At 37.9% G+C, this 27,958-nt stretch overlaps 1 protein-coding gene across 1 annotated transcript; it reads right to left on the bottom strand.

The window, feature by feature from the left end:
- Window positions 1–5,871: 5,871 nt before the first annotated feature.
- Window positions 5,872–27,677, bottom strand: LOC132625582 (diacylglycerol kinase 7-like). The gene is made up of 12 exons (XM_060340194.1): window positions 27,082–27,677; window positions 12,579–12,701; window positions 12,283–12,420; window positions 12,119–12,204; window positions 11,509–11,596; window positions 11,055–11,130; window positions 10,271–10,353; window positions 9,414–9,484; window positions 8,832–8,909; window positions 8,255–8,342; window positions 7,441–7,557; window positions 5,872–6,252 (listed from the first exon to the last, which is right to left on the bottom strand). Exons 1-12 carry the CDS (start codon window positions 27,412–27,414, stop codon window positions 6,094–6,096), a joined length of 1,440 nt encoding a protein of 479 aa, XP_060196177.1. The 5' UTR covers window positions 27,415–27,677; the 3' UTR covers window positions 5,872–6,093.
- Window positions 27,678–27,958: the final 281 nt, after the last annotated feature.

The raw sequence follows: 27,958 nt of genomic DNA, 5'->3' as shown, positions 1-27,958 counted from the left end.
TATTAGCTCATACATTTTCGAGATCTGATGCGCCGACTCTGTTTGTCCTGAAATTCCATCAGTCTGCGTCAAACGGGCTGGGGACATATACAGTATTGCTTACGCGGACACGAAGTAGCCTGATTTTCCATTTATTTGGTCTAAACACCGAGGAACTTCTTTTTGAGATCCGTCGTGTGTATTAGCTCCTACATTTTCGAGATCTGATGCGCCGGCTCAATTTGCCTTGAAATTCCACCGGTCCGCAACAAACGGGCTGGGGATATATACGCATTGCACACGCGGACACGAAGTAGCTTCTTTTTCCATTTATTTGGTCTAAACACCGAGGACCTTCTTTTTGAGACCCGTCTTGTGTATTAGCTCATACATTTTCGAGATCTGATTGGCCGGCTCTGTTTGGCTAGAAGTTCCACCGGTCCGCACCAATCGTGCTGGGGACGTATACGCATTGCTTACGCGGACACGAAGTAGCCTCTTTTTCCATTCATTTGGTCTAAATACCGAGGACCTTTTTTAGACCCGTCGTGTGTATGAGCACATACATTTTCGAGATCTGATGCGCCGGCTCTGTTTGCCTTGAAATTCCACAGGTCCGTACCAAACGGGCTGGGGACATATACGCATTGCTTACGCAGACACGAAGTATCCTCTTTTTCCATTTATTTGGTCTAAACACCGAGGGCCTTCTTTTTTAGACCCATCGTGTGTATTAGCTCATACATTTTCGAGATCTGATGGGCCGGCTCTGTTTACCCTGAAATTCCATCGGTTAACTCCAAACGGGCTAGGGACCTATACAGATTGCTTACGCGGACACGAAGTAGCTTATTTTTCCATTTATTTGGTCTAAATACCGAGGACCTTTTTTTTTAGACCTGTCATGTGTATTAGCTCATACATTTTCGACATCTTATGCGCCGACTCTGTTTGCCCCGAAATTCCAACGGTCTGCACCAAACGGGCTGGGGACATAGATGCATTGCTTACGCGGACCCGAAGTAGCCTGATTTTCCATTTATTTGGTCTAAACACCGAAGAACTTCTTTTTGAGATCCGTCGTGTGTATTAGCTCCTACATTTTCGAGATCTGATGCGCCGGCTCAGTTTGCCCTGAAATTCCACCGGTCCGCAACAAACGGGCTGGGGACATATACGCATTACACACGCGGACACGAAGTAGCCTATTTTTTTATTATTTGGTCTAAACACCGAGGACCTTCTTTTTGAGACCCGTCTTGTGTATTAGCTCATACATTTTTTAGATCTTATGCGTCGGCTCTGTTTGCCTATAAATTCCATTGGTCCGCACCAAAAGGGCTGGGGACATATACACATTGCTTACGCGGACACGAAGTAGCTTCTTTTTTCATTTATTTGGTCTAAACCCCGAGGACCTTCATTTTGAGACCCATCGTGTGTATTAGGTCATACATTTTCGAGATCTGATGCGCCGGCTCTATTTGCCTTGAAATTGCACCTGTCCGGACCAAACGGAATGGGGACATATACGCATTGCTTACGCGGACACGAAGTAGCCTCTTTTTTCATTTATTTGGTCTAAACACCGAGGACCTTCTTTTAGAGACCCGTCGTGTGTATGAGCTCATACATTTTCGAGATTTGATGCACCGGCTCTGTTTGACCTGAAATTCCACCTGCTCGCACCAAATGAGCTGGGGACATATACGCATTGCTTACGCAGACACGAAGTAGCCTTTTTTCCATTTATTTGGTCTAAACATCGAGGACCTTCTTTTTTAGACCCGTCGTGTATATTAGCTCATGTGAGCCGACTTTGTTTGTCCTGAAATTCCACCGGTCCTTACCATACGGGCTAGGGACATATATGAATTGCTTATGCGGGCACGTCGTAGCTTAGTTTTTCATTTATTTGGTCCAAACACCGAGGACCCTCGTTTGGAGACCCGTCGTGTGTATTAGCACATAGATTTGGCGAGATCTATGAGCCGACTCTTTTTTCCCTGAAATTTCACCCGTCTTTGCCAAACGGGCTGGGGACCTATACAGATTGCTTATGCGAGCAAGTCATAGCTTATTTTTCCATTTATTTTTTCCAAACGCCGAGGATCCTCGTTTGGAGACCCGTCGTGTGTATTAGCTCATAAATTTGGCGAGATCTATGAGCCGACTTTACTTGACTTGAAATTCCATCGGTCCTTACCAAACGGGCTGGGGACCTATACAGATTGCGTACGCGAGCAAGTCGTAGCTTATTTTTTCATTTATTTGGTCCAAACACCAAGGACCCTCGTTTGGAAACCCGTCGTGTGTATTAGCTCATAGATTTGGTGAGATATGTGAGCCGACTCTATTTTCCCTGAAATTCCACCCGTCCTTACCAAACGGGATGGGTACCTATACAGATTGCTTACGCGAGTAAGTCGTAGCTTATTTTTCCATTTATTTGGTCCAAACACCGATGACCCTCGTTTGGAGATCCGTCGTGCGTATTAGCTCATAGATTTGGCGAGATATGTGAGCCGACTCTGTTTGCCCTGAAATTCCACCCGTCCTTACAAAACGGGCTGGGGACCTATACAGATTGCTTACGCGAGCAAGTCGTAGCTTATTTTTCCATTTATTTGATCCAAACACCTAGGACCCTCGTTTGGAGACCCGTCGTGTGTATTAGCTCATTGATTTGGCAAGATTTGTGAGCCTACTCTGTTTGCCCTGAAATTCCACCAGTCCTTACTAAACGAGCTGGGGACACATACGGATTACCTACGCGGGCACGTCACAGCTTATTTTTTCATTTATTTGGTCTGAACACCGAGGACTCTCGTTTGGAGACCCGTCGTGTGTATTAGCTCATAGATTTGGTGAGATCTGTCAGCCGACTCTTTTTGTCCTGAAATTCCACCGGTCCTTACCAAACGGGCTTGGGACCTATACAGATTGCTTACGCGAGCATGTCGTTGCTTATTTTTCCATTTGTTTCATCCAAACTCCGAGAACCCTCATTTGGAGACCCATCGTGTGTATTAGCTCATAGATTTGGCGATATCTGTGAGCCGACTCTATTTGCCCTGAAATTCCACCATCCTTACCAAACGGGCTGGGGACCTATACAGATTGCTTACGCGAGCAACTCGTAGCTTATTTTTCCATTTATTTGGTCCAAACACCGAGGACCCTCGTGTGAAGACCCGTCGTGTGTATTAGCTCATAGATTTGGCGAGATCTGTGAGCCGACTCTGTTTGCCCTGAAATTCCACCGGTCCTTACCAAACGAGCTAGGGACATATACGGATTGCTTACTTGGGCACATCGTAGCTTATATTTCCATTTGTTTGGTCCAAACACCGAGGACCCTCGTTTGAAGACCGGTCGTGTGTATTAGCTCATAGATTTGGTGAGATCTGTGAGCAGACTTTATTTGCCCTGAAATTCCATCGGTCCTTACCAAACGGGCTGGGGACCTATACAGATTGCTTACGCGAGCAAGTCGTAGCATATTTTTTCATTTATTTCGTCCAAACACCGAGGACCCTCGTTTGGAGACCCATCGTGTGTATTAGCTCATAGATTTTGCGAGATCTGTGAGCCAACTCTATTTGCCCTGAAATTCCACCGGTCCTTCCCAAACGGGTTGGGTACCTATACAGATTGCTTACGCGAGCAGGTCGTAACTTATTTTCCATTTATTTGGTCCAAACACCGAGGACCCTCGTTTGGAGACCCGTAGTGTGTGTTAGCTCATAGATTTGGTGAGATCTGTGAGCCGACTCTATTTGCCTTGAAATTCCACCCGTCCTTAGGAAACGGGTTGGCGACCATGAGGTGTGTACCCACTAGATATATATATATATAGATGCATGTCCGTGCTTTCCGGTATACAGATTTAGTCAGATGCAGACAGATACTAGTTCATACAGATTCATGCAGATAGTCATTTCAGCTTATGAGTCGGATCTTATTCATGATTTCTATATACATATTCATACATGTTGCCTTTATGCCTTACATATTCAGTACATTATCCGTACTGACTCCCCGTTGCTCGAGGGGCTGCGTTCATGCTCGCAGGTACAGGCAGACAAGGAGGTGGTCCAGCTTAGTAGGACCTTTATCCAGCAGAGATCAGTGCACTCCATTTGATCCGGAGTTGCAGTCTATTTTGGTAGGCCATTCTTTTGAGATGTACATAGATGGGTATGACAGGGCCCTGTCCCGTCCTTTCTACAGCTTTCACTCCAGTAGAGGTCTGTAGACAGTTGTATGTAGTAGTCAAATGATGTAGCCTTGTCGGCCCTATTCTTTTGTGTACAGTATATGTAGCAGCCTAGCTGGCTTGCACTGTTCTTCCGCATGTTAAGTATATATATGCAGATTGTATAGAGTTCTGATGTTTTCCCTCTTATGAGATCAGTTTATGTCATTTATGGGCCTTTGATGTTCAGTATGTTTCAGATAAGTGTTTAGGGGTATTTGGTCGCTAGAAGTCAGACTCCCGTCACGGCTCATCGGTTTGGGTCGTGACAGGATGAGCCTGCTCTGTTTGCCCCGAAGTTGCACCAATCCGTACCAAACGAGCTGGGGACCTATGCGGATGGCTTACACGGGCACGGCGCAACTTATTTTTCCATTTATTTGGTCCAAACACTGAGGACCCTCATTTGGAGACCTGTCGTGTGTATTAGCCTATTGGTTTTGTGAGATCGGACGAGTCGTCTCTGTTTGCCCTGAAATTGCATCGGTCCGTACCAAATGGGCTGGGGACCGATGCGGATGGCTTACACGGGCAGGGCGCGGCTTATTTTTTCATTTATTTGGTCCAAACACCGAGGACCCTCGTTTGGAGACCCGTCGTGTGTATTAGCCAATTGGTTTTGCGAGATCAGACGAGCCGGCTCTGTTTGCCCTGAAATTCCACTGGTCCATGCAAACGGGCTAGGGACCGATGCGGATGGCTTACACGGGTACGACACTGCTTATTTTTCCATTTATTTGGTCCAAACACCGAGGACCCTCGCTTGGAGACCCGTCGCGTGTATTAGCCTATTGGTTTTGCGAGATCGGACGAGCCAGCTCTGTTTGCCCCGAAATTGCACCGATCCTTAATAAACGGGCTGGGGACCTATGCGGATGGCTTACACGGCTTATTTTTTCATTTATTTGGTCCAAACACCGAGGACCCTCGTTTGAAAACCCATCGTGTGTATTAGCCTATTGGTTTTACGAGATCGGACGAGCCGGCTCTGTTTGCCATGAAATTGCACCGGTCCGTACCAAACCAGTAGGGAACCGATGCGGATGGCTTTCACGGGCAGGGCACGTCTTATTTTTCCATTTATTTTATCCAAACACCGAGGACCCTCGTTGGAGACCCGTCGTGTGCATTAGCTTTTTGCCCTGAAATTGTACCGGTCCGTACCAAACGGGCTGGGGACCGATACAGATTGCTTACGCGAGCAAGTCGTAGCTTATTTTTTCATTTATTTGGTCCAAACACCGAGAACCCTCGTTCGAAGACCCGTCGTGTGTATTAGCCTAGGAAAAAAGAGGAGAAAAAGCCATACCTTGGAGTCTGTAGTAAAACAAATAACCGGTTTATTTTCCTTCTTTTATTTTCTTCGTTTTTTAAAGTAGAATTGAACGGGAATTGACAAAAATAGGAGAAAATAGACAAATACAAATGCTGTTTTCGAAGACGTGTCATGTCAACGGGCCTATGTCCCTTCTTTATACAGATATATAGATGTGGCTAAACCACATGTTACTGTCGCTGCCCTAATAAGTGTGAGCGTTGTTGTTGGGGGGAGGGGGGGGAGTCATTTCAATATCATGAAAAAATCAACACTACAATATTTATGTAATTCACTTTTGTTGCATAATTTGCTCATATATCAGATAATATGTCGATGCGTATAAATTATAATAAACATATTGTACGTATACATGCCAATAAGCAACAACTTCGTGACCTTGGTTCTGAATATAATGGTTGGTAAAAGCTCTAGAAGGTGGAAATACTTTACACGAACAGAAGAAACTATAATTCTGAAACATCCAAAAAAACAAAAGCTACAATTCTAAGGTCTGGAGCAAGAAAACGACCAGCAAATTCTACTTCCCATTGACCATGAGAGACTGAAATGGTACTCTCTTAATTTCGACGAAGGTTGAATATTCCTTGTTAATTGGTTGTTTCCATGGCTCACCGTCCATCTGCATATAAGCTTCATCCCACTCTCCCGCACGCAACTCAAATCTAATTGCTGAAGCCTACAAAGTAGCAAAAGAAGTATACAGTTAAACTTTCATTCAACAATGTCCATCAAATCCACCTAGGAATAGCTAGAACAATCTCATTAAGAACAAATGTGATCCCACCAAAAAGACGAGAAACATGCATACAAGCATATGACATTCTGTGTGAGAGAACAAATCCTGTTTAAACAACATTGAAATTTAGATGCATGAGATGGCCATGTAAAAGTTTATCTGGTCCGAAAGAGGTTTTGATTCAAAAAAAAAAAATCTATGAGATGTAAGTTACCGTGATGTAATTACTAGAACAGACATCAAATCATCAGTTAGTGGCACAAGTATTCAGAAAAATAAATATAAAAATTAAAAAATTAAAGAATGGTCGATCATCTTTTCAACCATACGCAATTAAACAAGATTTTTTTTTCTTTTCAGAAAATATATTTCAAATCAACACGGCTTCCAAAATTTCATCAAGGTCAATTTTGAGAAGCACTACTAAATGTGCCAATTAGTTTTGGTGCATCTCTTTATAATGCCATGACCACATTCCCTCTTACGACCTCATGTTGGCGAATCATTCTCCATTTTATTTGAGATTTCCTCAAGAAAAAAAGCTCAGTATCTACGCAAACCAAATTTATGTCACAAAGCTCTATTTTATCCTCAGGAGTCCCTGTTGAATAGATAAAATACAGTTGCGCTATTGCATATAAGATCAATTGCACTATCAGATATGTTCCCTGGAAGGCTGCTATCTCTTTCATTTCTAGTACCTGTCGCATTAGGATGTATTGAGAATTTATTATCCAAAATGAGGACAAAAGGTTTCTCAACCCTAATAATAAAAAAAAGCTAGAGCATCATTCAGATTCCTGAAAGACCATTATCAGGTGTCTGCAGATATCCTTTAAACTAAATTGCCATGCAAGGGCCTAAACTTAACAGATGATGGAGAAACTTTGCTGGAGTCGGTACAACAAGAGGAATTTCCTGTGATATAGTAGATAACCCCTTCCCGGTTTGTTTTTTGTTGGAAAGTCTATGAAGCAATGCATGTAATGATTACCATGGTTAATTAATTATTTTTTTTTTGATAGGTTTATGATTACCATGATCAATGAAATAGAGAGGACACATATCAGTGATTAACACGTATGCATCTACTGCACTAATTCATTATTACCAAATCTTGATAAATACCTGCGCAATGTGTTTTGCAGAGATGAGCTCAACCATAACCATAGAAGCATGCCATCCTTGTTTCAGGCCAAAAATTTCAAGGTAACCATCATCTGCATGGGCTTCCACAAAACCCCTCTACGGTTTCATAGGGAAACAAAAAGAATTCATTGTTACTTTTGATGATGTATAACAGTTAATAGTATGTTCTATGTCAGCTTTTCATCTTCAAATCGGATGTGAAGTGGCTACAACTTCCTATCTTTATCCTGAAGTTTATTCCGACCTTATTCTAGGTACTGATAAAGTTAGGACATTGAGAATATGTGATATACTGCACTAACACACCAATTTTCAAAGGTTTAAAAATTACAAGTTGCAAAACCTTGAGAAAAATACCACTAAGAGCCTTGGGCTTTTTGATCAAATAATTTCTTGCAAGTAGGGAAAGTACACAATATGCAGAACCTGAAACTTGAAGTGACTAGAAGCTCAATCATTTTCTCGGATTACAGAATTATACAATAAATGGTACCTAAAACATAAAGCTGATTAGAAGCTGAAAACAGTTTTTCTGAATATGGATCATATTCAGAACTTTTGAAAACTGAATTTTGTAGAAAGATATGTCTGACAACATAAACATAACAGCTAATACATTCTATTTGAACTGTTCATTAATTTCCAACCAGATAATCCTAGTTTATAATTGGTTTTAGAAATGACTAATATTTTTGAGGAAAAAGATTCTTCAGGAGGTATTCAATACGAAAATCAACTAAATTAATTATACACCAAAGCCACTGAATACTACACAGCTAACACAAAAGAGTACCTTCTCCAAGTAATCTGGCTTCAAATGTCCCCATGGATTCCTTCCACCGCCATAGCTAGGGAGATTCAGGGTGACTATAGATCGAACACTACAACAGGACAGAACAACAGGAAAATGAACGCACAAGAGAAAAAAAAAAAAAAAAAAAAAAAAAACATGTATTAGCATTGTATTTCATACTCCCTATGTTTCATAATAAGTGGTGGTTTTAGCTTATGTACACCCCTTAAGAAATTGCTCACTCATAGAAAATTAGGAGTGTTTTTACCCCCTAATCAATGCCTAGAAAAAGAAAAGCTAGTTAATGATTCTCGATTATTTAAATAGGGTAATTTTGGAAGAATAAGATCAATTTCTTCTTAAAATCCTAAAGCACCACTTACTTTGAAACAAAATGAAAAGCCTAATACACCATTTATTTAGAAACAAAGTGAGTATTACAGAACAATATAATTGGCTCTTAGTCAAAAAATCAGAACAACAAGACACATATAATAGTAAGTTATCCAAGCGATTCTGCATTACATGACAGACATAAAATACAACACTGTAATAAACACTGCAGGACAAAATCAACCTTGAAGGAACAGGGACTTGCTCCCACTTTGAGCTGCTGACCTTCTTGACATATAGTCGCAAAATATTATTCAATCCCCTGCCATCGATAAAAGTAAGCACATAATCTTGAAAAAGATATGAGAGATGAAAAGAATGATTGAGTACAGGGCAGCCCGAAAAGCACGATTGAGTACAACTTTAAAAACAATCAATTCTCTGAAGCAACAATTACAATAACAATTAGGAGAAAAATATATTTCCTGAAACAAGAAGACAAAACTTGAAATTATACCAAAATCAAGTAAATTGTTCCAGAACAATTTTGAAGCTAAAAAGTCAACATCTCCAAGCTTATGTGTTGGAAGGAATAGGAGGCGAAAACTGCATTTGTTATTTTATTGTTGGAACATGAAATAAAGAGGTTCTCTTGTACAAGAATCAGGTATTCCTAAGGAAAGGGAAAATTTAATTGAAGTGCTTAAAGTAATCAACATAAGAAGTTACATAAGAAACAACTTTTGATAAAGAACGTGGTAACTACCAGAGTGCTACGAATTAAAAGGCATCAGGGATTCATGGGTATGGAGTGAGTCATTCTAACCTCAAACAAGGGTCACTGCTACATGGTGTAAAGAACCAGCCTTGCGTGCAACTATATCCTGAGTAAATCAACTGTAGTAAATGCTTTGTTAATACCTAGAACTTCTGTCCCAAAAAAATAAAGTAGCACTTTGGTAAAGTTAAAATTATCAGTTAGAAATATGAAGTGCAAAAAACTATACATGTAGGTTCACAGTAACAAACACAAGAGAAAAGCGGCTACAATACATCCTAGGATGGCAATACACTTTCAGTGAAGGAGCAGTAAAATACCCATCAACTAATAAAGACAATAAAACAGCTAGCAATCATATCTATGCAATGACATATCTCAAATAAGTTCATGACACATAATTGCTTGAACAAAAACAGGACCATACAACATGACTGTTATGGAAGTTCTAGAAGTTACTTAGATACCCCAGTTCCTTATTTCAAGAGAGGCCGAAAAGTTTGAATTTTCCATTAAAAGACACCCAAGCACAGGAAACCCAGTAATGGTCTTAGAGATCCAAAACAGATACTTTCAGCTTTTAATGGTTTTAAGTGTATCCTGAAGGATTTATATGCAATAGTGCAACCACATTTTATATATTCAACAGGTATGCGTGAAAATAAAATAGAGTTTCCTGACATAGATTCGACAATAATTGTTCTAACAAATTTTTTATTAGAACGTCTTCAATGCTTTCCTTATGATAGCTGTTGCTTGCCCACATTTCTTCATTTGACAAGCGTAGACACTTTTTCAAATTAACCGGGTAATAGGAAGAGCGGAAAAAAAGGGTCAAAAGATTCCCTAATAAGGCACTAAAAGTACTTCAAAAATTTAACGATCAAGTAACAAAAAACACCAACCTTATTTGATACGGGACCTTGTGCAAGGTATGGCTTTTCATTCCGTAAATGATGGAAGCCATAGGCTACCTGTGCATCCATTCCTGCATAGAAAGTTATAGACACAAGTTATTTCAGAATTATTTTAAAATCTTGCAGACCAAAGAAATCCCTAACAGTCATGTTTCATTAGTCCAAGATTTAAGCAAATTGCATTAGTTGACCATAAGAGAAGCCTCAGTTGACCTTAAAGATCTTTGCGTTACAAATCTAAGAAAATTTCAGATATAAGAGAAGTGCTAACATAGCATTTATTCTGGCACGCTTTTACTCTTTAGCAAAGAAACCAGGATCAATACATAAATAATTGCTCACTTCATGTAAAAGTAAGTGCAGTAGAAAGTCCGAAAAATTCTCATAAGAGGTTCTAGACATTGCTACTGAAAGGAGAATACAATCAAAATTCTGCTTACGTAAATCACCCTACAAAAGAAGACTATACTATGGGGCCTATAACAGCGAAACCATTTCGGGCAGATATTTGTAGATGCATCATCTAGTAAGAGCAGTAATTTCAGTGTGACCATTACTAATTGATAAAGATGGAAAGAAGACATGAGTAAGAAGGTTGTTATGAAACATTATGGACTAACTTTATAGATTAAGATCTCAAAAGTTCATATTAATGCTAGTGATATAGTAAAGCTCAGGTCTTACATCTTACGCTCTCTTACAATCTAAGTTAACATTCATGTGAAATGAGTCTTGACAGTTAATTACTTCTATGATCTATTTATCATCATACCTATGCTAAAGTAATTGTAGTATACTCCTTGATAGTTGGACAACTTCTTGGGCAACTCACCATCAATATTCAATTCCTGCACAACAAAATCACAGAACAAATCGGCAAAACAGAAAACAAACATTACATATGCTTATCATGTGTCATAGCAAGAAAAAAGTAATAGCGTAATTTTAAAAAAGAAATTCATTACAGCAGTTCGTTGACTGAATAACCATTTGGCAAGTGCATTTAATTGAAGATAAAGATGAAATATCTAAGAAAGACATCAGAGTAGCAGCAAACAAATAAGACCCTAGATAAGCTCAATGGAGGAAACATACGTAATCACCCACAAAATAGTGGAACAGTACTTATCCAGTTGAGCATCTAATACCAAGGTAATTAGAAAGCAACAGTAATTAGCATGTCCATATATCAGTTAACAAATTTGTAAAAATGAATGTAGAATGACCTGATCAAGAGATGCATCCTCAGTAAGTTTTAGAGAATGAGGTGTTTCCAGTTTTTCCCCAGCCGGCATTGATATTAGAAGATTCCAACTGCAAATGAAAGCTGTAGTTTCATTAAGTAGCTCGGAGTATAAACAAGCCACACATTATTGAGATAGAGATTGAAGAAGAAAGAGAAATGAAATATATTTTCCTAAAGTTAATATTTCCTACCAGTGCCAGAAATCCATCATTAAGTTTGCTAAAAGCACGAGTTCATCAGGAACATATTGGACTTACTACTGGCATTTTGATGTAGAAATGTTAATTCCACAAGAAAAAGGAGAAGGAGGAAACATTGTCAAGTAATAAAACAAAGAAAAGGAATTCATTGTTGTGCACCAAGGAGCAAATACAAGGCAAATAGTAGGGCTTCAATAAATTGGGCCCAAATTTCAAATTGTAGATAAACAAATTTTTTTTTTAAATAGAGATTTCAAAGAGAAAATCGTAATGATGTACTTCAATCCAAAACAATCTTCAGCAATTAAATTGAAGATCTTGTAAGTTAAAGCAATATCATTATCATGAAACTTGAAAATATGCTACCAAGAACTATGCAAAAGACATCACCTATCCAGACGGTTAATTGGACCTGTTGCAACTCTGTCAAGAATACTTTTTGTGGCTGACTTCCAGTTAAAAGGAAATGAGCCCCCCTGAAAAGTAGATTTTAGGGCGGTTCAGAAAGGCTAGACAGAACAAGAGCTGGAAAATTGATGCACATAGAATTTTACCCATCCAAAACTCCTGGATAAGTCATTTCCTGTGCCAAGTGGGATTATTCCTGTTTGTGGAACTGGCTCTCGACCTTGTTTCTTAAGCTCTCCAAGGCAGCCAAGAATCCATCCAACGGTGCCATCACCTCCTGCTGCCTGCCAAACCAGATTGAATAAATAGCTCCCTGATTATTATTTCCTTTATGATTGTTAGTTCTTCGACAACAAATCTAAAATGCCAGAAAAGTGCACTTGAAAATCTACTACTGAATTACTGACAAAGGGTCCAAATTACTTCAACATCATATCCATACCACGACTCTTATCCTTTCACGAGTCACTTTTGCGCAGCTGTCACCAAGAGCAGCAAACTTCTCCAGGCAACTCAATCCATATTGAACAAACTCATGAGGCTTCACAACTGAAAGGTCAAAAACCTGGCATGTTTTAAAGTTAAGACACAAAAAAAACAGAGAGAAAATCAATACCATTTGATACAGTAATAAAAATTCAACATAAAATTTTACACGATATGGTTATCAAACTGGATGTTCTCATATAAACAACCAAACCAGTAATTTCCCTCCTGCCAAGCAATGTGAGAACAAAAAAGTGCCATCAGAGAAACCACAAAGCTTAAAATTTAATCCAGTAAGCAATCAATGCCTTGACAAACTATATTCAGAAATAAAGATCAGATTTTTTTTGAAATTGGTAACATTGGTATTGATAGAACTAGGGCAGTGCTGAAGCCATATTTACAGAGGAGAAGTCCCCGCAGCCAACAAAAATCCTAAAAAACAGTTACAATTGCCCTATAAAATCTATTAAGGAAAGCTCCTCCTCCTCTAAATAGCATTCTTTACACCAAAAGTGAAACAAAAAAGTAGACACTTCATCTTAATATCCTGCACATGATTACCCCTATCATCAAAAGCCCTAGAGTTTCTCTCTTTCCAAATTGTCCACCAAATACAAGCAGAAACCAATCTCCACCATTTGTTCTGTCTAACTGAAACTCCCAAACCGTTCCAGCTCTTAGGCAGATCAACAGTGTTTGCAGGCACATACCATTTGATCCAGGGGCGGATCGACATGTTGTCGAGGGTGTTCACCCGAACACCCTCGGCAAAAAATTACAATGTATATATAGGGTAAATTTTCTGTGTTTATGTGCATATATTAACTTTTGAACACCCTCGGCAAAATATTACAGTGTATATTTACCTTCTTTTTTTCTCCGAACCCTGAATTACAGTGATTCGGGCTTCTTTTGAACCCTGAATGAAAATTCTGGATCCACCACTGATTTGATCCCCACAAAATAAAGATCAGTATACCAACATCTAAACTATATGCAATTCCACTAACTTTCAGATTTCATTTGCATGTCATCTAACAGGTAAGTGATAAACAGTAAAACAGCAGATAGAGAAGACAGTCAGTCCCCGCTTCCTTTTTGTCTGAATTTGTCACTTTGATGTTCCACTATGTTGTGGACTGCTCACTTTTCCAAGGCATAACCGGGTAGAATGTGTCTGGTATGTATATTAGTAGTAGTTTGCTTTTTCTTATTTGATAGGTAAGATATTAGTAGTTTGTATTAACCCTTAAATATATCCAAATTAACCTCGTAAAAGCCGGACCAACCTGTGACAGCATTCAGGTAGCCCAAGCTCATGTAACATAGGGCTATCCACATATTTGCCCTGAAGACTTTTAGACCTTCAATGGATGTGTTCAGGTACCACATTCACAAAGCAAGCAGGACCATTAAGGAAAATAGGAGAAAGAAATTGTTAAAAGAAAGTTTTTACTAGCTTAAAGTAGCTTTTTTACTTAGTTTAATACTTATAAATTACTTAAAGACACTAAAAAGAGGGAGAATGTATAACTCTTGAATTTTAACAGAGGGACCTCCTGTAGGAATTGCTTTAAAAGAATTTAAAGCTTATAAATTACTTAAAGACACTAAAAAGAGGGAGAATGTATAAGTCTTGAATTTTAACAGGCTGGACTTCTTCCAGGGGTTCTAAATATTGTTTCTGGTTTCGGACCAACTGCTGGTGCAGCACTTGCTAGTCATATGGATGTGGACAAGGTCACTGAGAAACTCTTTTATTTTATGAATTAAGTCCAGCTTTTTTGCAACTTGCAGTAAAGATATATATCTGAATGGTTTGGAGGATAAATTTTACCTAATGACACATATCCTGTTTAAGAGGACTAAATGACTTTGTAGTTTATTCTGGATTAACTTGTTGAAGTGGGGATTGACAACAACTGGAAATTACCCATGTCATAGTTAGGATTCTGTTTTTGCATCTACATACTTACCTAGGATAAGAAAACATGGCTTAACTTACATTTGCAGCAAAGTTAGAATAAGAAAACATGAAGGTCAACTCTAATCCTTTTACCTTTGACTTCTAACCAATGCTTAGATTGGTTAATGGAAGGCAGCAAAGTTAAACAAAGAAGTGCTATGGATTCACAATTTAGTTGATAAGTAAAATAGGAAGGGAAGTAAAGGAAGAGGATTGCAGTGAACAATAGGGATATTAGAATACTGTGAAGATCTAAATGTGATCTCTAGTAAACTAATTAATAATGAGTTCCCTTAGATGTACACTTCCCCTTTCTTTTGTGGAACTAAATTACCCTATTCCTTTTCCTAGAAACACCATTAATGTCTGCTGGACATATCCAGAGCCATTAAGACTTTAAGCTCAACACAAATGGGGATATTAGAATTACATAAGTCAATTTCTTATGTAGTCACAAGTGGTTTCGGACTGCACTATGCTTCCGAAACAGGAAAATCCCACACAAACTCTAAGAAGTGTTCACAACTCACAAGTAAGAAGCAAAGTCCAAAAATTGGACTACACCATCCGAGAATTCATCCGATCTAATTGGCTTTGCAATCCAACTCGTGTCAATCATGTTGGAATGAAACTGTTTCATTGACTGGATGGCATCGTCAAGTATATACTATGGTTTTCACACCAGAATATTGATCAGAAATTAATCTAAGATGGAGTATACATGGACACTCATCATTAATTTATAGTTCCAAAGCTTCATCAGGACAACCAGACCAAAAGATACTGATCCAGACTGCAGGACAACTGACAAGTTCAAGAGTGAAAGACACAAGACAAAAAAAGCCATCAGGTGTGGTGGACGCTGCAGTTTTCGTCCATTCATGGTCTAAATCAGTAAAACCCCAATGGACTTCCTCTTCCTCCATTCATGGTCTAAATCAGTACGCATCAGAATTGTATCATTCTCCGTCGAAGGCAAATTCTTAGTGGTCATACTAAGTGGATATAATTTCTTTATAGTGGTCTGATAAATCGTGATACCCGTATCAGACAGTACACTTACTATTGTCTCTTCTCTCACATTCTGTCGTACCCTTTTTTCAGTATCATTAAGATAGAACTTTATCTTATTATTAAATTTCACTTCCCTGGAAACTATTGTAGTTAAATTTCCTAAAGTTGAATTCACCCACCCCGAGACCTCGCTCTTCATCTCAATCTCAAATGATCCATCAAGTCCTCGAAAGCTCAAAGATCTCTCAATGTTAAAACAAACACTAGTTGCTTTCCATTTTTCTTCATCTCATCATTTAGTTGAAAGACCATCAGAAGAAAAAATTGCATATTAATAACACATAGCTATAGGAATTCTCTCTAGCATTTCATTTAACACAAAATTTCTTTTAGGATAATATTTTCTGCTTACGTATCGAACACAAGAAAATAAGTAAGAATCTCACTTATTTTCCTTCGTACCAAACACACCCATAACCAAAACTCTGCCTAAATCATCAATACAAGTCCATTTCTATTAGCAGCTAAATCCTCATTTTAGGCATACACAACAGAATCCTTAAAGCATGGTGTCTAACAGTATCGATTAGCACCAAATGAAGGCTTGAATCCAAATAGCACAAAAGGATTAGTAAAGGCATGTTGAACATCTATTTTCATGGTAAAATAAACAAAATTAACTGACAGTACACTATGAACACATTTCAATTTTTCAGAACTGAAAAGAAAAGGAGAAATCACTTAGATATATACTACAAAATTTCAGATAACTCAATTAACAAAAATTCTTCATTCATGACTAGTATGAACAATAACATAATAAAAACACCAAATTTCTTCATGCATAGGGAATTGTCTTTCCAAAATCGTTCCTTTCCCTAGATACTTCCAACATTTTGCACAAACACAAACCCTAAAAGGAACCCATTGAAGATTGAACAAAGAATTTGACTTAAAAACCCCGGGTAGCAGAGATTTGTTACCTGGAATAAGTGATTCTACCACTTTTCGCTACTATTTGAAGCTGGGGACAGTGAAGCAGATGAATTTTTTGGTGAATCTGTGGGATTTTGGGTGAAGCTGTCGATTTGGGTATAGAGAGTTTTTGATGAAAGAGGAAAACAAATGAGCTCATACATTTTCGAGATTTGATGCACCGACTCTGTTTGACCTGAAATTCCACCTGTTTGCACCAAATGAGCTGGGGACATATACGCATTGCTTACGCAGACACGAAGTAGCCTTTTTTCCATTTATTTGGTCTAAATATCGAGGACCTTCTTTTTGAGACCCGTCGTGTATATTAGCTCATGTGAGCCGACTTTGTTTGTCCTGAAATTCCACCGGTCCTTACCATACGGGCTAGGGACATATATGAATTGCTTATGCGGGCACGTCGTAGCTTAGTTTTTCATTTATTTGGTCCAAACACCGAGGACCCTCGTTTGGAGACCCGTCGTGTGTATTAGCACATAGATTTGGCGAGATCTATGAGCCGACTCTTTTTTCCCTGAAATTTCACCCGTCTTTGCCAAACGGGCTGGGGACCTATACAGATTGCTTATGCGAGCAAGTCATAGCTTATTTTTCCATTTATTTTTTCCAAACGCCGAGGATCCTCGTTTGGAGACCCGTCGTGTGTATTAGCTCATAAATTTGGCGAGATCTATGAGCCGACTTTACTTGCCTTGAAATTCCATCGGTCCTTACCAAACAGGCTGGGGACCTATACAGATTGTGTACGCGAGCAAGTCGTAGCTTATTTTTTCATTTATTTGGTCCAAACACCAAGGACCCTCGTTTGGAAACCCGTCGTGTGTATTAGCTCATAGATTTGGTGAGATATGTGAGCCGACTCTATTTTCCCTGAAATTCCACCCGTCCTTACCAAACGGGATGGGTACCTATACAGATTGCTTACGCGAGTAAGTCGTAGCTTATTTTTCCATTTATTTGGTCCAAACACCGATGACCCTCGTTTGGAGATCCGTCGTGCGTATTAGCTCATAGATTTGGCGAGATATGTGAGCCGACTCTGTTTGCCCTGAAATTCCACCCGTCCTTACAAAACGGGCTGGGGACCTATACAGATTGCTTACGCGAGCAAGTCGTAGCTTATTTTTCCATTTATTTGATCCAAACACCTAGGACCCTCGTTTGGAGACCCGTCGTGTGTATTAGCTCATTGATTTGGCAAGATTTGTGAGCCTACTCTGTTTGCCCTGAAATTCCACCAGTCCTTACTAAACGAGCTGGGGACACATACGGATTACCTACGCGGGCACGTCACAGCTTATTTTTTCATTTATTTGGTCTGAACACCGAGGACTCTCGTTTGGAGACCCGTCGTGTGTATTAGCTCATAGATTTGGTGAGATCTGTCAGCCGACTCTTTTTGTCCTGAAATTCCACCGGTCCTTACCAAACGGGCTTGGGACCTATACAGATTGCTTACGCGAGCAAGTCGTTGCTTATTTTTCCATTTATTTCATCCAAACTCCGAGAACCCTCATTTGGAGACCCATCGTGTGTGTTAGCTCATAGATTTGGCGAGATCTGTGAGCCGACTCTATTTGCCCTGAAATTCCACCATCCTTACCAAACGGGCTGGGGACCTATACAGATTGCTTACGCGAGCAACTCGTAGCTTATTTTTCCATTTATTTGGTCCAAACACCGAGGACCCTCGTGTGAAGACCCGTCGTGTGTATTAGCTCATAGATTTGGCGAGATCTGTGAGTCGACTCTGTTTGCCCTGAAATTCCACCGGTCCTTACCAAACGAGCTAGGGACATATACGGATTGCTTACTTGGGCACATCGTAGCTTATATTTCCATTTGTTTGGTCCAAACACCGAGGACCCTCGTTTGAAGACCGGTCGTGTGTATTAGCTCATAGATTTGGCGAGATCTGTGAGCCGACTCTGTTTGCCCTGAAATTCCACCGGTCCTTACCAAACGAGCTAGGGACATATACGGATTGCTTACTTGGGCACATCGTAGCTTATATTTCCATTTGTTTGGTCCAAACACCGAGGACCCTCGTTTGAAGACCGGTCGTGTGTATTAGCTCATAGATTTGGTGAGATCTGTGAGCAGACTTTATTTGCCCTGAAATTCCACCGGCCCTTCCCAAACGGGTTGGGTACCTATACAGATTGCTTACGCGAGCAGGTCGTAACTTATTTTCCATTTATTTGGTCCAAACACCGAGGACACTAGTTGCTTTCCATTTTTCTTCATCTCATCATTTAGTTGAAAGACCATCAGAAGAAAAAATTGCATATTAATAACACATAGCTATAGGAATTCTCTCTAGCATTTCATTTAACACAAAATTTCTTTTAGGATAATATTTTCTGCTTACGTATCGAACACAAGAAAATAAGTAAGAATCTCACTTATTTTCCTTCGTACCAAACACACCCATAACCAAAACTCTGCCTAAATCATCAATACAAGTCCATTTCTATTAGCAGCTAAATCCTCATTTTAGGCATACACAACAGAATCCTTAAAGCATGGTGTCTAACAGTATCGATTAGCACCAAATGAAGGCTTGAATCCAAATAGCACAAAAGGATTAGTAAAGGCATGTTGAACATCTATTTTCATGGTAAAATAAACAAAATTAACTGACAGTACACTATGAACACATTTCAATTTTTCAGAACTGAAAAGAAAAGGAGAAATCACTTAGATATATACTACAAAATTTCAGATAACTCAATTAACAAAAATTCTTCATTCATGACTAGTATGAACAATAACATAAAAAAAAACACCAAATTTCTTCATGCATAGGGAATTGTCTTTCCAAAATCGTTCCTTTCCCTAGATACTTCCGACATTTTGCACAAACACAAACCCTAAAAGGAACCCATTGAAGATTGAACAAAAAATTTGACTTAAAAACCCCGGGTAGCAGAGATTTGTTACCTGGAATAAGTGATTCTACCACTTTTCGCTACTATTTGAAGCTGGGGACAGTGAAGCAGATGAATTTTTTGGTGAATCTGTGGGATTTTGGGTGAAGCTGTCGATTTGGGTACAGAGAGTTTTTGATGAAAGAGGAAAACAAAAGCAAAATAGAAAAATAAATGGGGGCAAATGAAAAAATAAAGGGAGGGAGTAAAATTTAGTACCGCCTAATTTGCCCACGAATTTTGGCGTCGGTTGTTCACATGTAGAGAAAGTTGTATTTTTTTTTTGTTCGTTTTGGCGCGATTTTTGAAATCGTGGCTAAATGGCGCTTTTCTAACAGTGATTAGGCTATCTCCAACATTGCACTATTTTTTGCATCATTTTGGCGCATGAATAGTGTTGCACCAACACTATTCATTACACTATTACTATTCATTAATAATTTATTATTATATAACACTTTTAATTTAACATATTATAAATTTTAATTTTTACATTTAGATTCCTAATATACCTATTCATCTACACCATTACTATTCATTAATATTTTATTATTATTATTTTATTATATAACACTTTTAATTTAACATATTATAAATTTTAATTTATAATTTTAGATTCCTAATATACCTAATTATTTTTTATGTAATATCTTATAATATTAATTTTACATCTCATTTTGGAGTGTAAGTTTTATAAATTAATTTTCGTATATATGGGAGCAACGTACTAATCATGGAAGTTGAATATTTATGTAGAAATTAAAATAAATTCTACCTTAATGTAATAGTATTTATTTAATTATATTTTATCAATGATTTCACTTTTATTTGAATTATCCATTAATATGTATAACGTATAATATTTGCTTACAATTTATATTATTTAAAATTTTGTGGTATAAAATAATTTTATATTAAATGATTATATAACAAAGGATTATGAATTACATGGGATGGATATGTAAAAAAGAAAGGATTTTTTTATGAAATTAAAAATAAAAATTAAGTAAAAGAAAATAATATAATATAAAAGAAAGAGAAGAATAAAAAAAGAATATTCTTTTTTAGTGCAAAAAATGGTGCAATGAATTGGAGTTAATTTGCACCATTTTGATATTTGCACTATTTTGATGCAAAAAATGGTGCAATTGGTTGGAGATACCTTAAAGGTTAAAAGAAAGTTTTTACTAGCTTAAAGTAGCTTTTTTTAATTAGTTTTAACTTTTATCATTATGCTTCAACTATATTCCAACTAATCAAATACTTGCAGTATTGTTCCTTTTTTCTTGGACTTACAGGAGGTCCAGCAAACTAGAATAGCTGGCCTAAAAAAGGACCAACTGTAGTGCATAATCAACTATTACTAATGTTACACCCCGGAAAAATTTCGCGTTACCAACGCTGTAGATGGCTTAGCATGGGCCAAAGGAAGAGTAAAGTTACGGTAGGATTAAGGAGGTTAAGCTTCCGAGGCTTTGAAAGAAAGTTAGGCAAGGTCTGATACGAAAATTTTGGTATAAATGGAAGAAATGATTTGTTCTAGTATATTAAGAGTTTTGAAGTAAAACAAAAGTTTAAAATGAAGTTCGGGAAGTCTAGTTTCCAACGGAACAAGCGTCTCCTCAATCGGACATCGGGGTAAGGAGATATGGACATTACAAGTTGGATGGGCAAGCCAGAAAAAAAATTGGTCTGCGCGGACGCCCGAGCGAGTGGCGCGAACGCGCAGAAGGCCAAAGGGCCAATACAATGCGAACGCGCCCCCATGTGGCGCGAACGCGCTAAACAAAAATTTGAAAATCAAGTTCGGAATGAAGGTTGTGTTATAAGAAGGTAATAATAGTATATATATGACATTTGGAGACCATATGATGCAAATTAGTTCATATGTTAATTGACGAAAAACCCTCGTTGCTGCAAGCTAAGTGGGGCCCACATGACGGAGTTTTATAAAGGACATATGAAGATACATATGAGTATTATATGGAAAGTTGAGCAAGTCCTAAGAAAGACCCGTAAGCCAAAAATGGGCATAAGCCCTCCAAAAGGACGATTTAAGGAAACGTTTTCGGATGATCTGACTTGGAGGGGTAACAACGGCATTATACGTTTTGAATTTTAGAAAACCCCCAGAAATAAAAGTTGTAGATAATTAAATTAGCTTTCCAACCATAGGTCTTGGGCCCTCACAAGATATCGGGATCAAGAGTTATGACCGTTTTACTGAACGAAGGTGCAGTCAGAAAAAACTAAAGCTGCGCGAACGCACCCAAAGGGGGCGCGAACGCGCAGAAGGAATTTAATGTCGGTTCCAGCCGAACCTGAAACGTTATAAAAAGGGGGTTATCCCCCATTTTTCAGCTAAGCACACACAAAAACACCTCAAACACTCTAGAAAATTCCCCAACCTTCCCAAACCCACTTTTTTTGTCTAAACCAGGTATAATTTTCAAATTCCAGTCCGGGTAGCGTATAATTATTGGTGTAGAATCGTATAACAGTGCGTTGTGGCTTAAAACTAAGGTGGAAAAGTGAAGATACACTATTATTAACGGGAAAAAGGTATGAATCTCTTCCTATTTATGATGATACTAGTTTATTTACAACGATAGAACGGTTAAATAGCTATATGGTAAGTTAATTAGTTATGGAAAGTTGGAAAACAGTGTGTGGGATGTTTTATGGAATATGTTGATATGGAAAAGGATATTATTGATGTTGGTATTGTTGTTGTGTTGTTGGATGATGAATTGAGAATTCGGGCTAGGCATATAAGCAGGGGAGGTGCTGCCCGGTTTTCGGCAGAATATAAATTAGTATAATTTGAAATATGGTACAAATGTACGATGAAAAGGCTAACATTAGTGTGAATCCTCTCAAATGTAGATTTAACGGGCTTGGACAAATAAGCGTAGCCAGTAGGAGATTGAACAGGTATGTAAGGCTTACCTTTCTTTCTTTTGGCATGATCTCTATGAAATGAACAAATGATGTATATGTATGATTTCAAAGAAATTCTTGTTCTTAGAGCCATTAGGGTGGCTAATATCTTTGACCTCCATAAGCCGCTTTGTATGGTTTCGATACGTATTCATGATTCCGAAGCTCTATTTGATAAGTTTCCGAGTTTGTCTACGATTTCTATTGGCCTATTGATACGAGTATACGTAGTATGGTTGAGATTATTGCATAATTGGATAATAAGCCAAGTATAAGAATTCATGCCCTTAAAATGATTCTGTAAGTATTAATGTTTCTAACTTTTGCATACAGTCTTGGATCGGGCCGAACGTTCCTCGGCAATAATATAATATGTTTATGGATCGGGTTGCACGTTCCGCAGCAATACAATGTATGATGTTCTGCGAGTATGCGTGCATAAATTTGTTATATGCATATATATGATATATGATGTCGGCATGATATCCAAAGATCTATTTGATATGTTCCTGAATTGGCATCTAGGAGATAAGTGATATGATTAATGTCTTGATTTCAAATGATAGCACGTCTGACTATTCCGTTAAGTTTTGATATACTTTGATATGTACGTACGATTCCAAAAGCTATATTTGATTTTATCCATCACGAGATCCAAAAGGTCCTTAACATGATTGTTGTTTTGATCTTCCAAAAAAAATGGCTTCTAAAATGTCCGTAAAGATTCTGTGGCAAAAATATCTGTAACTTTCATATACTAGCTCCGATTGGTTTGAAACTTGTTTCAGAACCTTCAGGTGTCGATAAGTATGCCTATCTATCGGGTCTCGATTTATGTGCATATGGTTTCGCACTATTCTGTTCGTGCAAGCTATAGTATGTCTTTCACTGAGCTCGGGCCAGGACATGTTCTCGTGCGCACTCCTCTGCATTGTTCACCGCGTCCCTCTCACTTGCGGACCGGGGCACGTTATATATGATATGATGACATGATGATATGATGACGGGGTGGTGGCCAGGATGGCATATGATGACTCTATTCACCGCGTTCCGCAAAAGATGGTCGGGGCACGTTATATGCATACATGGTATATGAATCACGGGCCGGGGCACGTTACATGCACATTTGATACATGATATTGACATACATGATTTCATTCACCGCGTCCCTCACTGAGGGCCGGGGCACGTTATATGATACATGATATACGATGATGGCATACATGATTTTCATTTACGATTTATGATGACATACATGATTTTTATCTCAAAAGGCAAGTGCTTTGATGTTTCAACAGTTCATATTTGATTCTGGTAAATCTCTGTTTCGGTTATGATTCTCTTTTCGGTATTCCATGCCTTACATGCTCAGTACATATTCCGTACTGACCCCCTTTCTTCGGGGGCTGCGTTTCATGCCGCGCAGGTACACCCAGATGATTTGAAGCTATTATAGAAGATGTCCCAGTGGAGATGGCAAGCTCCATTTGCTCCTGGAGTGTTGCCGAGTCAGAGTTTGTATGATATGCTTTCTGGATTGATGTTAGAGACTTTGCAGACAGAGTCATGGGTATTGGTTGTCAGTTCTGTAAGCGGCTCCATCAGCCGATGTGTCATTTTGTATTATGAAATAAGTTCTATATGATTACAGTTTTTGTTTGATTTGAAAGCTACGAGAAAGAATATTTCTGAAAGTTTCACTATGTATTTCATCCCTATTTGATTTAAAAGTTTGACAAGATTATGTGTGTACTAAGGGTCAGAGGGTTCGCTCGGCCCTAAGTAAGGGTCGGGTGCCCATCACACCCTAGTAAGGTTAGGGTGTGACAACTAAGGCCCCGTTTGGACATGGTTTGAAACCTCCAACAAACTAGAATAGCTGGACTGAAAAAGGACCAACTGTAGTGCATAATCAACTATTACTAAGGCCCCGTTTGGACATGGTTTGAAACCTGGTTTCAAATCATGTTTGGACATACAATTTGAATATTTTAAGTTGTATTTTCTCTTATAGACATAAAAACTCCACAAATTGTGAAAACTATCAAAACATTCTCAATTCTTATACAAATCTTACTAAATGAGCAAATCATAGTTTATAACAAAATTAGTACACTACTAGAAGACTTTTCTAAAAAATGTAACATCAATTAATCAAACTTTACTTCAGTAAAAACGAAAATTTAACATGAATAGTAATGTAGCTACTACTTAATATAATCTTCCCACATAAATTAAAAGTTGGTAGACATAAATAAAGGCTGGTGGAAGTTAATGAGATTGGTAAATGATTGATGGGGTAATTGTTAAAAATATTTACCAATTTATGGGTCTTTTTTTACAAAATATTAACTTATGGGTTAAATTTTGTATTTAAAAAAGTTGAAACCATGGTTTCAAACCCCAAACCATGCTTTTTGGATGATTTGGGTTCAAACTAGGACTGGACATAAATACCGAAAATCGAAAAACCGGACCGCACTGAACCGAACCGAACTTCAAGAAACCGAAACCGAAACCGAAAGAACCGAACCGAACTAGTTTGGTTCGATGTTTGGTGTTCACCTTCAAAAAATCGAAACCGAAATAGCCGAACCGAACTTTGATGAAACCGAACCGAAGAACCGAAATTTAAACCGAAATTTATACATTACCCAAAAAAAGTTAAAATAGTCCAGACCCATTAAGTTTAAGCACAAACAAAACTCAATTGTAATAAGCTCTTTTTTGCTTTTATATCCCGAATTTTCCACTTCAATTGAAAAAATCAAATATCCTTAAAAAAGAAAGGTAACTAGGATGTGTCTTTAGAATTAATGTATGTCGTTTATGTGTTATCTTGATTATTCTTACTGTATGTATATAACACCTAGTAATCCTATATTATGGTTATGATTTTCTGTTCTTATGTATCCTGTTTGTTTGATTTTGATTTTAATTTGTTAGTTTTATGTTTTGTTGCTTTTAAGAATATGAATTAGTGTAAATGGAATCGCTTCTAATATCATATCAAAAAAACCGAATTGAAAAAACCGAAACCGAACCGAACCAAACTTCAAAAAACCGAAACCGAAACCGAAAGAACCGAACCGAACTAGTTTGGTTCGGTGTTCGGTGTCCACCTTCAAAAAATCGAAACCGAAATAGCCAAATCGAAATTTGATAAAACCGAACCGAAGAACCGAACCCCCACCCCTAGTTCAAACCATGATTTCAAACCAGGTTTTAAACCATGACTCAAAATTGATGACCAAACGCCAGTGGCGGACCCATATGCAAATTTTGGGTGCTCCAGCACCCATTAAACTCAGTCACGGAGTGTATAGCTGTATAAAAAATATAAATGAAACAGATATAAATAGTTAATAGAGCACCCCCGAACTCAAAATTTCTGGGTCCAGCACTCCCGAACTCAAAATCCTAGGTCCGCCACTGCCAAACGCTGGTTTGAAGCCATGATTTGAAAATTGATTGAAATCATGGTTTGAAAATTGATGGCCAAACGCCTACTAAATTTGTTCAGCCATATGATGAACAGCTTATGTCACCTTGTTGTATTTTTTCTACTCCTTAATTATACTTATACCAAACTTAATAGATGAGATATATGCTCTGAGAAGCAGTATAACACGAACTACGTACTATGAAACTAATCTTGTATTGTCGAAGAGGTTGAAACAATCAAATGTCACTAGTTAATTTCCTAATTTTTACATTGTAGGTATAAACTTGGATGCACTTACTAGTAGCCGAATTTATAAAATGTGAACCAAAATTTACAAAAAGTGTCGCTTTCGTGATTGCTCAATTTAGCTCATACTTTACGTACAGCATAGCCATGAGCCCATGACAAATTTACAACAGATACTACTCAAAAGGTGCTCTTCAAAACTTAAAACATGTCTCGATAATTTAAATAGAAATCATATCTTCAATAAAAATTAAAAGAGGTACTAAGAAGTCATAGCATAAGCACAAGGTGTTATTTAACAAAAAAAAAAGTAGTATAACAAGCATACTACACGTACACCCCATGTCCCAACCAAATACAGCCACTATCAATTCCCAAAAATTGTTAAAAGCAAAGAATGGATAAAATAAAATAAAAAGGTATTCCCTCCGTCGTCCCATAATAAGTGTCATCTTAGCTAAAAACACGCATATTAAGAAACTAATAATGTAATGTGAAATTTATCAAATTACCACTAAATAATAAAAATAAATTACTTTTACCTTTTAACTAGAGCATGCACAAGAAGTAAACTTATTGATATTGAAAATCCAACAATACTAAGTTATTATGTGGCTTTTTCAATTATCATTTAGATGTTATTTTATTGTCCAAGGGTAAAATTGAAAAAAATTAATCAATTTATGTCTTGGTTTCCTAAGATGACACTTAGTATGGGATAAAAAAATTTAGCTAAGGTGACACTTATTATAAGACGGAGAAAGTAATAGATTAAAAAAATCGCATCACTTCTTAGTGAGATAAAAAATAAAAAAAAATAAAAAATAAAAACTGTAGTATCTACTTATGTAGGTGTAATAAGAAGTGGAGTTGTATATATGCAGAAATAGTTGAATAAAAGAGAGGAAAAAAAGATGACCTGTTGTTCGCCCATGAGTTCCTGTAGCCTAGCTTTAAGTTGTGGGCCATGTCTGCCACCACTTTTAGAATTAATGAAGACTATGATGGGCGCCTCTGGTGGCTGAGGAATGTCGGCGCCGGCATCATAAGCCATGTCAAAATGTCGTTTTACAGTGTCAGAGTCGATGTCCTTAGTCTGTATAGCCTCCCTCATAGCCAACCTCAAGTACTCGGGCATAGTGATCCTCCTCCGGAGTTCCTCCTTTGATATCCTGACTCCTGCCAAAGTAAAACCTCCTCTCATCGACTCCACAACCGACGACCTACCGGATGCCCTTTTCTTAGAATCCATCTCCTTTTACTATTCTGACAAGAAGTTGAAAAGTATATACGTACTACTTATATTCACTAACGAGAAGAATGCGCTAAAGGAAATATATATATGCCAGAGAGCCGAGGGAATTTGTTGACTTTCCAAAAGTGGTTTCTACTCTTCCACATTTACCCCTAAGACCGACTTAAATTACCACATTCCCAGTGTCTCTTCGAAATTCGAATGACGATTGATTCGGTGTACACCATTATAGAGTAAAATACTCCTCCGAAAAGAAAAACTTACTGTTTACTTTAATTTTATTTATTACACTTAATAAAAATGGAGAAAACACAATCATATGTATTTTTTTATTTATATTTAAAATATTAATTAAACTACAGTAATTAGGGCCTTAATCGACGGAGTATATATCACTGGTTTCTCCATCAAGATATATTTCGTTCTTTCTTTCTTTTTAAGTGTTGAGTTGTCTAGCAAGATTGTACATGAAAGTTTGTTTTTATACATTTGTCTATACTAGTTTCCTAACAAAATATGATTAATACTAAAAATGGTAAAA

This window comes from Lycium barbarum, unplaced genomic scaffold, assembly GCF_019175385.1.
Source record: "Lycium barbarum isolate Lr01 unplaced genomic scaffold, ASM1917538v2 unchr_scaffold_07, whole genome shotgun sequence".
In the NCBI taxonomy this organism is placed as follows: Eukaryota; Viridiplantae; Streptophyta; class Magnoliopsida; order Solanales; family Solanaceae; genus Lycium; species Lycium barbarum.
The sequence above is the reverse complement of the archived record's forward strand: the minus strand, read 5'-3'. Positions and strand labels throughout refer to the sequence as shown.